This window comes from Dama dama, chromosome 23, assembly GCF_033118175.1.
Source record: "Dama dama isolate Ldn47 chromosome 23, ASM3311817v1, whole genome shotgun sequence".
NCBI classification, from domain to species: domain Eukaryota; kingdom Metazoa; phylum Chordata; class Mammalia; order Artiodactyla; family Cervidae; genus Dama; species Dama dama.
Genome location: NC_083703.1, coordinates 17,392,740 through 17,408,551, shown reverse-complemented (window position 1 = coordinate 17,408,551; position 15,812 = coordinate 17,392,740). Strand labels below are relative to the sequence as shown.

The 15,812-nt window shown below is 43.4% G+C and overlaps 1 protein-coding gene across 12 annotated transcripts in view; it reads right to left on the bottom strand.

Annotated features, from left to right (window-relative positions):
* Positions 1-512: 512 nt before the first annotated feature.
* Positions 513-15,812, bottom strand: part of CELF2 (CUGBP Elav-like family member 2) — a 550,854-nt gene continuing 535,554 nt past the window's right edge. For 11 of the 12 annotated variants that reach the window (XM_061126053.1, XM_061126051.1, XM_061126049.1 and 8 more), the window contains 2 exons: positions 11,139-11,282; positions 513-8,099 (listed from right to left, as the gene is read on the bottom strand). In XM_061126053.1, coding sequence (XP_060982036.1) covers positions 7,972-8,099; positions 11,139-11,282 — 272 coding nt within the window. In that variant the 3' untranslated portion in view covers positions 513-7,971. The remainder of the gene's footprint in view (positions 8,100-11,138; positions 11,283-15,812) is intronic. The other variant, XM_061126050.1, reaches the window with a different exon arrangement.

Genomic DNA, 15,812 nt, shown 5'->3' with positions numbered 1-15,812 from the left:
CTCTTGCTTTCTTTCATTTTGCAGTCCTGAATAGACCCGCCATTGCTCTCCAGCAGGGTATGGTTTTAGCGTCATCTCATTTTGGAAAAGCATTGATGCCAACCAGCAGTATTCTTGGATCTGCCTTTCTTTTTCGTCCCCTTTCTTCTGAGCCTAAAGAGATCACATTCAGAAAGGCAGTGGGGTTTTCTAGGTCAGGGCAGATTCTGGATGCTTTCCAGGGGTCTCTTGGTGGTGAAGGGATTGCTTTCTTCTGCCGCCCCAGATTTGCCACAGCCACCAGTAAAGGAATGGTTTACCAGATGTCTCTTGCTAAAATACACTCGGAAGAACTCCCCACCCCCCACTCCACTTTGTTTCCAAAGTCAATTTATTAAATATTAAGTCATAAAGCCACTGATTGTAATTTTAATGAAAAATATCCTGTATCACTCAAGACAGAAAAGAACAAAAATACCCCTTAGAAACACTGCTTTGAAAAATAGTTAACATTAACTTTACACACAACGGAATCCTTTCTTAAGCTTTATTTAAGAAATCGAGTACTATATAGTTCAATATATATAAGACACATCCAGTATTGTGTTCCTGATAGCAAGTGCATAGATTTTGTTAAGATATCATTTTCACTCGATATAAACGTTTCATGGTCACATGAAGATAATATTCCCAGTGATTTTGCCCAAGCATGAGAGGAGAAAACAGAACACAGCAGAAATAGTGAACTACAACAGAGATGAAAAACAAAAACAGCGAATCAGCAGAACAGTCGATTCCTGATAAGTGAATAAGCTGATTGTTTGGTCACAATGTTTTTATTCACTTATCAGGAATGATTCACAGTAATTAATGTTCACCGTGTTTCCTAGCCTGCCAGCTCAGAGTGCCCGCCCGAGACTGCTCAGAACTGCTGTGGGCTGTGCAGACGTGTGACTTCTGTCAGCAAAGTCAACGTTGACAGGCCTGTCATTTCCCAGTGCGGTCTGTGCATGGCAGGCAAAGATGCCTTGCTGACACTGCAGTGGTGTTTTACAGAATCAAGAGGGTAAGTGTGAATTTAAGCAGGGACCAGCTTTACATCATACGTGCTTAAGGGAGCTAGCATTTTTGTCCCCTTCTTTGGAGAATTATTGTTTTTGTTGTTTAAATTCTGGTTTGTCTTTCCCTTCTTTTACTTAGCTTGAGTATTTTGTCTTGTGCCAGATGGTGGATGTAGATACTTGTATGACTTAAATATTGAAAAAGTAAACACTCACATCTTGGAAAGAGTTGATCACCCTCTTTACACCCTTCTCCCCTCCCTCACACCCTCCACCCCTGCAAAAGTATTTACGAGAAAGAAAGGAAATCACACCCTTAGCACTCTTTTCCCCACTAATGTAAGCAGTGGGTTTTCAGAGGCAAACTGATGAAGGCTCTGATGAGGTTTAAAGCAGAAGTATTGGCAGGAAGTCAGCTCCCATCTGTGCGGGTCTGGAGCTAGTAGAGGCTACTTCGCTGAGGTGTTCGGCCTATGTGGGAAACAGCCTCCGCCTCACCCAGCCCCTCTGTGCTGTGCCGCCAACTAGAAGAGAGAGTCTAGGGGTCAGAGGGGCTGCCGAAACCGGAGGGCGAGGGGCCTGAGCACCTGCGGGGAGGATCTCGTTGGCAGCCAGGGGATGGCTGCCGGTGCCGGGTGGCCTGAGTCAGACAGAGCTTGTGTGTCTGAAGAGTTGGAGGGAGAGAATGAGACAGGGAGCAGACGTCAGTGGAATCTTGTAAGAGCACTTGGAGAGCAATCAGATTCCTGAGCAGAAGAGATGGGCAGAAAGGGAGGAGGGCCTGTGGCTTCAGCTTTCGAGGGCGTACAAGGCTTTCTACAAAGTATACACTTTCAGGAGGGAGTGTGTGGATGTATGTGGCATTCTTGGTTTTCATGTGGAAATGGATGATGTATTATGAAGACTTGGGCATGAGAAGCTTTACCTTTCCCCCTCCTACCCGACCGGACTGAGTAGAGCTTCCATTTGAGCCCTTACAAGTATTTTCTCTTCCATTAGTTTTAATAATTAAAGCTGCTCTTGGATTTAGTTAGCTCTTTAAAATAATTTACTTTTCTACACATATCTATTGATTGATGGCAATGCATGGATTTAACGCCTTTCATATCTATTCACCAGGTAAGTGAAGTTTATTTTCTTCCCTTAAGGAGCTCACCTTTTTTTAAAAAAACATGTGACTGGCTTCTGAGAAGAGTTTGATGGTAATGATAGGCCTTTGGACTCATGGGTAGATAGAAGAAACCCCAGCTCTGCTGCCTCTCTCCTGACGTTTCTTAAGGTTATGCAGCAAAGTGGCAGCCGTTTTTATTGGGTGTTAAGAACTGCATACACATATCAAGAGAAGAAGAGAGGTGGACAGAGAGCAGAGGAGAAGAGAGAAAGTGCAATGTACCAGTGTGGTCAAAAGACCGGACAAGGTCTTGGCAAATCTGACTCTGTAGGCAGTAATGTAGGTGGACCATAGACATAAGTCTTGGAAGCAGTGGTTAAAATAGGCTGTTGTACATAAATCCGAGGTGGCTGGTGTGTAGTTCCCCCTTCCCCAAATCAGATATTCACTTAGGTGGAATCGACTGTATCTTTTTACACAACATATAGAAAAAAACAGATACGTGAAACAGTGAGGTGTGTAGATGTATCACCAACATACAATGACTACCAACAATACAACACTCAGAGAGAGAAACAAGTATTAGGAAAATGGTTTAATATTGGAGACAGAAGCAAAAAACTGCATCACACAATAACATACGTTACAAAAATAAGTTTGACTGTTTCAACTACACGGTTATGTTCACAATGAGGACAGAAGAATCAGAAAAAACTTTGATCTAAACAGCAAAAAAGCAAACCCCTAAAGTTTTAACTAATACATTTATCCACTTAAAGTGACTGAGTACTTCTAAATCTAATTACCTTATTGTGTAACTGCACAATACAGAATAAAAAGTGAAACTTACCGCTGTATTTTAAGACAAAATTCTAATGCTAGATATAAGCAAAGGGAAAAAAGAAATTAAGCCAAAGTTTTTAATTCTCAAAAGAAAAGCAACTTTCTTTCTATCAACCAGAAATCAAACTTGAAATCAGTCATTGTCAGGGGGCCCACTAGAGTAAGCCACAAAAATTTCCATTTTTTTTTTAATCTCCAGTATAAAAAGTTCCACTGGTACAAAATGCAGAAGTACAATCAGTTGTAGAAATAGGAAAGCCTGCGTTATTTTTTTTTTTTTTGGCTCAAATTCCATCAAACAACAAAATCCAAATGCATCAATAAAACAAACAATACTCAAATGGTCTTACAGTTTTCCACTAGGTTGCATTAACTTTGGCTTTTCTCAGACAATATTTAAAAACTATTTTGTAATTCTAAACAAAATGATATTATTAATCTACAAACAATTCTCACAGCACAAAAAAACACATACATTTTTTTTTGTATGACATTATTCAAAAAGGTAATGAAACTACAGGTTTTTTTAAAATTTTATTTCTTCTTAATTAGCACTTAAGATAATTAAAAACAAACAGTAAAATGAATCCAGAGTAGCACAAGCCAAAGAACTATAACCCCTATGGTGAAAGAAAGATGAACTTGTTACGCCTTTGAGGACTGCCATTTGATTGCAAGTCTGTAATTCAGTTTAAAAATGACTATTCTCTACACTTGGTTTTTAAAAAAGCAGTTTCCCTGTGTGTGTTCTTCTGGCACAGGCCCTTCGCACCCTTGCAGCTTTTTCCTTTTGCTATTAAAAGAGAAAGTGAAGAAAAGGACAACTTGTCTTTGAGGAGGGTTATCTTTTTAGCAATGAAACATGCCAAAAAAAAAAAAAAAAAAAAGACCTTCCCCCTAACCGTACTGTCTTGGTTGCCTGTAGAATAAACACTTAGCTCTAAGTGCCCGCCTGAGCCACTTGTCAAGTGCACTCAGCTCCTCTGGGGGAGGGGAAGGAGGGGGGGCACTGGAGCCCTCTGGCTTCAGCGAAGAAGTGGGAGAAGATGGCTTAAGGGTTATGTATAACTGATGAGAGATTCTGAATGAAACAGTCTAGGAAATTCAGATGGTGTTGCCTTGTGTTCTTACACGTGTATCTGTGTTACCACCGTATCGTATATACGAGAGAGACATGTGCGATAACCTTTATTATTCAGCTGCTTGCTGCAGGAAGTACAAAATAGCCCTCGAAGGATGAAGGAAGGCCCCAGCAGTAGTAAACACGTGTGAGGATAATACAGGTCATTTCATTTTAAGTGCATGTGCTGTAAGAAGGAAACTTTTTTTTTTTTTTTTGCATCATTAGAGGCTAGTCCTTTCCCTCCCAGGGCTATCACATCCACACACACAATAAACCAAACAGGGTGGTCAGTGGGAAATGGAGAGAGGAAGTGGAGCCAGCAGTTTCTGAACTCCATTACGAAACAAAGAAGCCTCCAAAAAAGGTAGGAGTTTGAGTGGGTTGCAGGGATGACTTGGGGTTTGTCAGGACAGCAAGAGACCTGTTCACATGAAGTCAAAGAAATATGGCACTTTAGAAAATGGCAGCAGGAACTGGTGCTGGGTATTTGGTCAGTAACTATGATGAAGAACTGAGTTTGCTTTGAATGGTCAGTCCCCTTTAGATGCATTCAGTTCAGAAGAAACAAAAAGGCAGGGAAAGGATGGTCAACGTCTAACTCCAGACACGTTGCTTATTCAGAGGTATCCACTGGGGTCGGAAAATCCCCAGCACAATGGCTGATAAGAAACATTACCTTGGGAATAAGTAAGAAATGAAAGCAAAATCCCTCCAAAGACTACCCCATCATCACAGAGTGGTTTACCTGGACAGGTGCATGATGTTACTGTAAACTGGAACATACTGCTCACCTGACCTCAAAAGCAGACTGAATTTAAGGTTTATTTAGGTGCTTGACCCTATCTACCGTTCCCGTTTACCTCGTAAACTCTCTTCCTTTTGAATGTCAACCAAAGGATAAAAAAGTAGGAAAGACAGAAACAACTGAAAGATATATGCAGAAAAAGAAATCCAAATTAGAAACACCCCAAAACAAACGGAAATGATGACAGTATAAAAAGTTATCAACATTCCAGATAGCTCTGGGTAGAAAGGGTTAAAAGTTCAAAACTTTCTCACCTTAGAGGTTTCCATATATCATGAAGAAAATACATTGTGAGGTTGCCGTCACAGCATTGATGTGCAGAGTGGTTAAAAAAGTGAGACATGGGCACTTATACAATGTCTTACAAAAAACATCATAGAGAAATAACAAACAATAACAATTTCAGGCAACAAGACCACAGGATAGCAAGTTAACAAACTTTTTAACCTTTTTTTTTGTTTTTTGTTCTTTAAATATTAGGGATTTATACAAAACACATAATAAAATACCCATGTTATCAAATTACTTCTCACAAGAAACACACTGAAGCTCTAGGAAGGAAGTACCTTTGGAATTTGGCACTATATATTTTCACTTTTTTTCTTTAAAAGAAAAAAAAATCACATTTTGCTGAACACAAACACATCTAAATAGTCCACAATTAAAAAAAAAATGACATCAATGCTTTACAAGCCAACACAAACTTATTCTGGAATAGGTTTTTTTTTCCCCTCACATGAAATTTTTTTTTTTAAGCAAACAACTTTTTTTTTGAAATTCTTTTTTGTTTTAAGTAAACCAATTCTAAACTTGTCTTATCAACAAAGAACATTAAGACCATAAGACTCATGATGAAACCACAACTTAATTCACAGAAGCACCAACGTAACACAGTTTACAGTAACCTTTCTCCTGTACATTGAAACAGTATAAAATATAGGTAATTTCATGTGCATTAAACCATGGATTGTCTAACTGTGAGTCAGTTCAGCAAAAGGTGACACAAATAGGTAGCATTTGCCCCAAAACAGGGTAAATATTTTTCTTATACTAATCTACAAAAAGTGGTTCTATATATATATCTTAATGAGAAAGTGAGCCACCTAAAATGGCCTTATCAAAAAACTTTACACTGCCTGAAAAATGTAAAAACTATTACAGACCTCTAGAGACTTAAAATCAGACAGTTTTTTTCTCAAACTGTTTTTGGAAGTAGTCTGTTAGAAACCAACATTCTGTGTCCCTGGACACATATTGCTATTGTTACCAGTGACCGGGAAGAATGCCAATCCCTGTATAATACTTTCAAGTCTGTTTTATGAAAAGAAAAAAAAAAAAATAAGAAAGAAACATTTTTGCCACAGGATTTTTTCTATAATTAATTTGTCTAATAATAAATTTCAGTCTTGCATGAATGCAGCAATGTTTTTCACATTGACTTCCCAGAATTCATAGCTAGATGAGGTCACATGCAAATTTCAAAGGTCAAACTAGATCAAAGGTCAGTAGGAGAACCAAATATGATGTGAGGTCAGAAAGACATCAGAAACAATGACGGGACGATGAAACTTTTTTGAGACGCCACAGGGACATGCTAGGCAAACGGTGAACTAACGGGCATGAAGATGTCTAGGGAGAAAACAGGGAGAGTAAAAAGTTACACAGAATCTACGCAGCAGCAACAAAATCACTCTTCAGGGTGCAGGAAAGAAACTAATGCAAATCTTAGGTCATTAGGGAGTCTACGAGCCATCCACGTAATTTGCATTTCTTACACTCTTTATCCACAGCACAATGGAACCCAAGAGAATCCATCCAGAGAGGGAGAAGGGATGGATTCTGGGTGTTTTGGGGTGAGGGACTGGCAAGGGATGGGGAGAAGAGGGTCCAGTTTCAACGAATGTAACAGACGGGAAAGTCAGACGACCAAACTGTAAACTAGATAATGGAGGTTACGAACAAAATCATCAGACAGATACAAACACCGAGAGGATAAAGCATGAACTTTAGGCCCAGGGTTCAACGGTGAAAAAAAGCCCGTTCCTAGAATGATTCCTCTAGAGACTACTTCAGAAGAATCTAGCTAGCACAGAGAACTGCTCTTCAGGTACCCAATAAGTTAACAGTAGGCAATAAATAGCTTCCATTATTTCTGAGGCAGTAAAAATTTTGTACAAAAATAGAAATGCTTTTTTTACAAATAAAATTTACAGGCCTGTGGCTTTCTTTTTTATTTATGTATTTATGTATTATTTATTTATTATTAAATTTATCTTTCAAGAAACATCAAGTATTTTCACTCATTTTTAATTTTTAAACCCTGTAGCTTTAAGAAACAGATCTCTAAATCTTTTTTTACATTAATCCTTTCTAAAAACTAAAATAAAACAATAACAAAATAGACAACCAGTGTAATAATCTGACCAATAAATGTCATGTTTCTTTGAACCCTAAAATAAAATCCTACTTATTAAAACAAACCAAATGTAGTGGAAAGACATTTTGTGTTGTTAATTTTAAGTGCTTCTCCTGGCTTTTCTCTGGTGCTATGCCACCACCTTACCCTCTATAAACAGCTGGTGCCCCCCTGTGGGGTGGGCGTGGGCAGGAGGGGCGAATTCTCCAGGCAGTGCTCTGGGGCACAGGGGTCTCAGAGTTAGAATTGCACGTTAGCCTTTGTTTGCCTTGTAAATTCTCAAGATGTCATTTATTGTTTACGTGTTTTTCTTTAAAAAAAAAAAAAAAAGGCAAAAAACCCCCAAAACAAAACAAAAAAGGTTAAAGGAGATTCAAATTGCAAAACAAAGGAGAATACAGTGGCACAAGTGGAGGAGGATTTACTTGATAGAAACAAGGTAGCCGAGTTTAGTTATGGCGAACTGGGTGAGGGGAGGGGGGGGAAATGGAGGCCTTATTGTAAAAATAACCGTCTCTCTTGGTAAAAGTTGGCAATGTGGTCCTCCTCTGCCTTTCCTGTAGAGCCCAGGCTGGCTCGTGGGACTTACCCTAAGAAAGCTAAAATAAGAGCAGGGAGCCTCTGGGGGGAGGATCAGTAAGGTTTGCTGTCGTTTTTGGAGCGCTTCAGCTGGACCTTCAAGCGTTTCATGCCAATCTGAAAGCCATTCATAGCCTGGATAGCAGCTTGCGCAGACACGGGATTGTCGTAGCTAACAAAACCTGGAAGACACGAGGGGAAGAAGGGCGGGAATCAGGATGGAGAGGCAGAGGTGCAGTGCAGGGTGGCTGGAGAAGGTTTCTGCAGGTGGGAGTGACGGGGCCCAAACTGGGGTCTCGGGTCAGCTCTACTCAGTTCGCGGTCGTGGTTTAGGGGCAGCACGGGAAACATCCACGGTGAAGCAGTGGAGGTGACTGGCTGTCATGAGAACAAAACCCCTCCGCAGAAAGCTAGAACCTCACACAGCATTGTCGTGAGTCAGTTTAGTCTATTGACTAATTCCAGTCAAATCTGTTTGTGTCAGAGTCCCTCAGAATCCTCCTCCAAGAGTCTCCAGCATTATCAGTGCATGCAGGGCCCTCGAAGGGCCCCAGAGGCTCCAGGCCCCAGCCAGGTGAGGTTTAGCGGCATGATAATTAAGGGAAGGCAACTGATGTGCTGCCAAAGACCCAGACTGTTTTCATTCCAGTTCTCCATGGATACAGGATGGGGTCAGCGGATTAACTCTAGAATAATTTGTACTTGATTTCTACCAATTGGAGCTATTACTGAGAGGAACCTAGGGGCCCAGGGGAAATGTTGGGCCATTCTTTCTATCTCAACTTCCATTTTCAAAGCTCCACTGAATTCACTAGAATGGAAATTGCTACCTTGTATCCCCAAGTGTTTCTTGGAGAATAAATAGTTTAAGCAGCTCAGGGCTTAACAGCTATCCTAGCACATACTTCCCACAATTTTTCTCTGTACCAACACTCAGATGCCTCTGACAACCATCTAAGCTCTGCCAAGACCTAGAAACAGAATTCTGACCACGTGGTTTGTATTAGCACTGGGGGTAGGGGTCACACGCCAAGGCTTCTTCAGTTAATGCTAGTGCAAAAGTGTTGCCCCTACTTACTTTTGTTGTTGGAAGGAAGTGATACTGATTGGATTTCAACTCTGACCATCCACTGTTCATGAGGTTTTATACCAAGTTTCTCCATCTACTAAGGAGAACATTCCTTTACGAGTTAGACGAAGAAAGGGACATAAATATACCTTGAGCAGAGTTCTTAGCTGATAATAAGAGGCGTATAGTATAAGGCAGAATAGCTTCTCATAGGCTGGCTGTATGCAAAAAGATGGTTTAAGTTTTTATTAAATTTAAATTCCCAATAAATGTGATCTTGGATCTAAGACTTTTGCTGATATTCTTCTACATCTTAATCCAGAGGTAGCAAGATGATTAAAGAATGGAAGTGTGTCAAGGGTGAAATGGATAATGAAACCTGGCCAAGAGCTTAGGCTAAAAAATGGGGTATGGCTTATGACTGGCAGGCCTGGGACCCCAAGCAGTTGTGTTGTCTCACTGAGACACCTACATATAGGTGCTACAGCCTTTTAATAAGGGCTGAAAGCACAGTGCCTAATGCTAAGTATAATCATCTGCTACATTACTGTGTGCTATTATACACACAGTGGTTAAGTACGCTGTAGACTGATACTCTTTTCAAGACAGTAAATATTTTCTCAAAATCACACTGCAAAATACAACCCTTTCCTATCGCCAAATAAGCTCAGACACTGTTTAGTGATGAGGACTATAAACGTCCGGCTGGAAGCCTGGGGCAGGGAAGCTTCCGGTGGTGAGCTCTTATAAGACACACGCGCGCACCCTCTGTAACAACTTACTGTCCATTTCATTCTCTCATGAGCCATCACAAGGGCGTTTAAACACTTGTAATGGGTTCAGGCTAACAGCCTTTCCACTTGGATAAAAACACCAATTCCCCTTAACAACAGAGGCTTCAGACCTTCCTGGGTGACGGCACAGAAATTAGAAGGATGTCATGATAATGGAATTTTAGAAGCCAAAGCACTCTCTTTAGACGGGCTGCCCCATTACCCATCAGCCAAATACCAAGTCTGAGGTTCTGCCTCTTTGAGAACCACCCCCACCTGCTTTTCTTTATACCATAGACTTCTTTTCATTTTCCTCTGGCCCGTATCTGTTCTACTTAATCTTGTTTTGTGCTGCTGTTAGTACCTACGGCCAATGTGACTCATTAAATTGAAGGAGTGAGTAAAGCAACTGTTACACCTCAGACTGGGCCAGGACTTGCCACGTGAGGCACATATACCCTAGACAATTGAGCCTCTAAACTACTGTGGGAAACACAAGGGTTCAAAACATAAAACGAGAACTAGATTTAATAAATGCTCACCTCCTTTGTAAAACATTAGGGCATGCAGGGAGCCTGCCCTCCTCTCTCTGGGAGGCAGAGTCCAGGTTGCATGGAGGAGGCTGTGACAGCTCAGGCCACCACGGGTCGGGGCTGTCCAGTGTCCTGAGAAGACCAGTGTCTCTGGGGCCCTCTGCCTGCCCAGGCCGCCACTGCAGATCCCATCCACCGCCAGACCGCAGCCTCTCATGTCACCATGAGCTAAAGCCGCCACCGTCCCCGTGCCCGTGAGCTGTGGCGGTGGGAGTGGCGTGAGCACGTCTCTGCCATGAAGGCACGTGCACTCAAGTGTGTGCACGTTTATGTACCACCAGATGCTGGACCATAAGCACCCCCCCCCCCCCCCCCCCCAGTGTGCTGCCCACACCCACAGCACCTGAGTCACAGTGAAGGGGATGGGATTCGTGCCAAGCGTCTCGTGCCCCTCTGGGTCATGACAGCCTCGACCACACCACAGTCTCTCAAGCGTATTTCTGTCTGGGAAAGCTCGTCATTTAGACTATGGGGCCCAGAGACTGACGCTGCTCTACAGTGAGGACATTAGTTCCCAGTAGTGAGATCCCTGCACAGTACAATATAAAGCATCACCTGCTCTGTGGGCATTCAGTTTCCCAGATCGTTCCTTTTTATATAGCCCCTTTTCCTCTTTCAGTTGAGATGACTTTGCCTAGTCTGCTTACTGGATCTAGAGGGCCAGGAACCACCACACACACTGGAGGCCCTGTCCTGGCGTCTGGAATACTGGCCATCATACTTTCCCTCCCAGGACTCCTTACTGGGAGCGCCCTGTAATGTTCTAACTGGGTTTCTTTTGCATACCAAAGCACTTGCTCAGATTGGTCTGTTTGTCAATGAAGACTTTAGCAGAGATAACATTTCCAAAAGGCATGAACATCTGCAGGATGTCCTGGTCTCCAAACTCCTGTGGAAGGTGGTAAATAAAGAGGTTTGCACCCTCTGGACCTAAAGAGGGGGAAGAAAAAAAAAATCAGAGTAAGGTATTCTTCACTTCTTAGTTTCCAAAGCTGCTGCGTAGGAATGTTTTAACAACAGACAGGCTAAGCACGTGGCTTCCTCTCCTGCTGAGTGAGATTGGACAGAGACAGATGTCCCGTGCTGGTGTGTCCTTTAGGACGGGAGTCATCCTTCATATCTTTCTGATTTCCAAAGAGACACCAGTGAAGAATGGCGTCCTTTTCATCTATAATCTGTGGGTCACATTTGCTTACTGTGCGTGAGCGCATACTTTGTCTTCCTGGGTGTGAAGGTAGCAGTCATGGGGTGGAGTGGAGGGCAGAATTAAGGTGTGGGTTTTTCCTGAGTGGCGGCTGTGTTTTGTAGCACATAGTATATACTGTCTCTTGGAGAGAGTATCCTGTGTATTCTACACAAATTGCAGCAATTTAGACATAATGGATATAGCAGTAATGCTGCTTGGATTTCTCAATCATTTACTTAATTATCCATCCAGTTTTGATCTGGCAAATCGCTTAACACACAGTCTAATAATCATCTTTATTAGAAGTGACTGGCAGTGAGTCAAGGCAGGGAAAAATAGGTAGCCAGAGTTGCACAACTGTGAACGGAAGGATGTCCCTGGGAGTTAGCCTTGCCCAGAGTGTATGAGGTACAGAAGCTGCTCAAACACTAAGTGAGCTTCACTCTTAACCATCTCTTCCAGAAATATGAGGAGGAAGGGCAGAACAGGGGAGAGCTCAGCTGCACCAGAGGGGAGAGCTCAGCTGCACCAGAGAGGAAAGCTCTCAAATGAACTTTATTTCCATTCCATTCTCCCATCTCTCTAACTCCCCGCATAAGAAGTATCTGCAGCTTAGAGAAAGCAAAAAGGAGGGACTCCCAGTGACCTGATGGCAGACAGTCACCTTCTCATACGTAACAGGTAAGCATGCTTTCCAGGTCAGAGGGTGTTCAGGGGCATGGCAGATCCTCCTGCAGAGGTTCTGGGGAGGCCCCGCGGCTGGACGCCTCTGGGATGTTCTGGGCACAGTGTCTGGGAGGAGGGGAGCTCATCCAGCTGGTGAAATGGCCAAGCCACTGGTTCCTGGGACCTGAACTGACCTTCACGGGAGAAGAGCCAGGACTGCCTGTGTCCATGGGAAGCCCCAGGGGACATGGTGCAGTGGGTCCCCAGGGGCTGTGGGGAGCATGTCTATCTGAATGGGTCGAAGAAAAACAAAACTGGGGTAGAAAGAACTTTGTAAAAATAAAAGGATAAACATCTTTGCAAAGAAAACTCAAAACAAGTTTCTTTCCACACACACAATCATAGAAGAAAAAAGTATCGTAATGAATGGAACTTTTCACAAGGAGATGTTCTTGGAGGAAATTTCTGAAGCCACAGAGATGAAGCATTTCCTTGTTACTTAAGTGTTAACGAGGCTACTTTAATTTTATGTGTTGCTCACAATTTCCAAGGACATAGCCAGCGTAAGAGATGCAGTTTGTATCTAAAGGGACACAATTACAGGGTTTATGTCCCCAGATGTTTCCTGGTTTAAAAAAAAAAAACAAACAAACTCCTAAAAGAAGTCAACACTTAACATAAATAGATGCAAAAGCAGAACCCGGGAGATGGATGTTCTCAGAGCCGCCATGCAGTGTGTGGAGCAGGAGACCTGGTACTGCCCAAACTGGTCGTGCCTCTAAAGAAGAACTCCAGATGCACAGTGAGAACTAACGGGGCCCAATCTGAATTGTGAAGTGATCCCCCTCCTCAAGCCCAGGGAGAAAATGCAGCTTTAACGCGCTCCGACAGATCACTGGCTACACGGGCAGCCCTGGCCTTCTTGGCCGCAGTGCCTTCTGAATGTGTCTGGGCCAGACAGGGGGCCAGGAACGTAGGAAGAAGGTAAGCAAACCCAGGCAGGCACTGTCTTCTCCCTCATCACCAAGAAATACCTGGATTTTGCCAAAGTTGTTAATACAGAAATGAGAAAGAGGTGACTTGGTATGGAAAATCTCTTAACATTCAGTGAAGGCGGCTACTGCCAGATGCCAAGGGCAAAGAAACAGTTTTTAGAGGGTCACCGTCTCTATCTTCCTTCCATCTCCCTTCAGTAAGAAACCTGCTGACCAACCATGCACTTCGTGGGCTTCCGCTACACCTGACTGACTTGCCAGAGCTCATCGAGTTGTGTCATTGGTCCAGCCGGCTGGCACCGAGTTCTTATTTCTCACAGAGCCCCAGGGCCCCTGATGCAGCAGGAAGTGGGTGCCAGCGTCTTGTTGGGATCTGGGGGCTCTACCTACTGTGTGTGTGTGTGCGCGCACGCGCCTCCTGCAAACTCAGGGAGATGGGAACGTGCAAAAGAGGTCAGAGACTATTTAGGAATGGCAGGAAAGGTGATCAGGTTGCCTGAGTTCAGATCTGTAGGGATGCCTAATGCTTCAAAGTCTTAGCTGGGAGAAATATTAAAACCATTTCTTTACAAGGCCAGACTGGTTCACTTTCCTATGGGAAAATATATACCAAGGTACATGACTAAATACATCCGATTGACTGTGCTTCTTGATTAGAGAACTATGGAATAGGAAATCTAAAACTCTCTTTAGCAGTGGAATTCATTGTGGCGTTTTTCTTTCCTTCTCAGTATTACTTGCCTTTTAAATTATGCTTTAGTTACGCTAATGTCGGGCTGGGCTTTGTCGCTCAGTTGTGTCTGACTCTGTGACCCCATGGGCTATAGCCCACCAGGCCCCTCTGTCCATGGGGCTTCTCCAGGCAAGAATACTGGAGTTTGTAGCCATGCCCTGCTTCTCAGAATCTTCCCAAGGGAGGGATCGAATCCAGGTCTCCCTCATTGCAGGTGGATTCTTTACTGTCTGAGCTACCAGGAAAAGATGGTTTAAATTTGCTGAGTACACGTTAACAGGGTGAGAGAAGATGATGACCAGAAGAGACATACGAAAAGATGGGAGATTAGAAAAACCTGACATGAACAATCCTGAAACACCAACAAAGACTGAGCACTAACCCATGCTACTGGTAGCCTGCACGCCTAAATATACATAATCCGGACAGGCAGCATGTATTCTGAGTTATTTTACATTAATCCCAGAGGGTTAATTATTGCACAAGCAGTGCCTGAAACTCAAGGCACAGAAATTTAGGGCTCTGAGCTGGGGTGCAGCAACTTCGGGGCCCAGACTCTCCTAAGCCACTAACTTTCTGGTCTGCTGGTGCCTAATGTGATCCAGGTTACACGTTTTGCCTCAAGGCGATCCCTGCTGGGTGACGGGGAAGTGACCAGCACTCAGATGCACGTGGGGGAACTGGCTTTCCTGGTCTCTCCAGAGGACATGATTATCTCACAAGATATTTCCTACCACCCTCATCTGTTACTGTGGAAGTCAGACCTCAGAAAGAGGGACTGCCCACAGGCTTTCCTTGGGGAAGCTGAGGCATTTATGGCACGGGGTCTCCACACACCTGGGAAACGCAGCTGTCTGGACAGTCGTGCGAGCTTTAAAATAAACTACAATAACATCATAACTGAGAGGAAAGAGATTGGAGAGAGAAAAACTCAGATATTCAAGTTCCTTCCACTTTGGATGCTGTTACAGATAAACAGAAAAAAACCCTTAAAAAAACAAAACAAAATGACACGATCTTTAAAGTTGTGTCCCTGTTACAGTTCCCAACTTGACAAAGTAAAACCATTCTACTGCTTATTGGACACCATGTTTAAAGTCAAAGTCTTCAGACAAAAACCAGTTTGGAACTATGGGGTGAGGATCAGAATGAAAAGGAATTTTAAAAATGTCTTCAGCACTTTCTTATCCTTGCTTCTTGTATGCGAACCAAGTCAGAAAGAGAATAAATATCTCAGTGCAGATTTTGCTTTAAAAGCAACTTCAGTCAGGAAGAAGGAACCAAAAGGAGGAAAGAGAGAGAGAGAAGCCCTCCCTATTCGGGCCAGTTCATTAACTGCTTTATAATTAGCCTTCATGTATTCTTAGCATTCACTTCCTGATGTTTATTTTGCCTTACTGGCAGAGAAGCAAGGCAATCAATCACTTATTTGCTTCCCCAGAAGACCCTGACTAAACAAAGACCGGGTCGATCCTAAGAGTGGATTTTGTCATTAACCTGGACACCATCGCCAACTGCAAGGCCAGCATCCCCATCACGGGGGACGTGGACCCTGCAATAGCCGGGTGAGCCCACAGGACACTGCACTGACGACTCGGCCTTCTAAGGAGGCGTCTACGTGGAGGGGGAGAAAGGAGATGGCCCTTCTGATTCGGGAGAGAGGGCTCCTGGCAACGGTCTGGCGGCAGCAGCTACTAGGTGCCTGCAGCATGGCACGCAGAGGGTGGGAGGTCCACGTGACCAGGGAGCGGGAGAGGAAACGAAAAGACAGCTAGCAGGTTGCAGCAGAGTGCTCAGGCCTGTCAGATGTCTTAAACCGTGAGCAGGAGGCATGGAACAGCCGCTCTTCTTCTCAGGACAGCGGCTCATCACCACTTCCT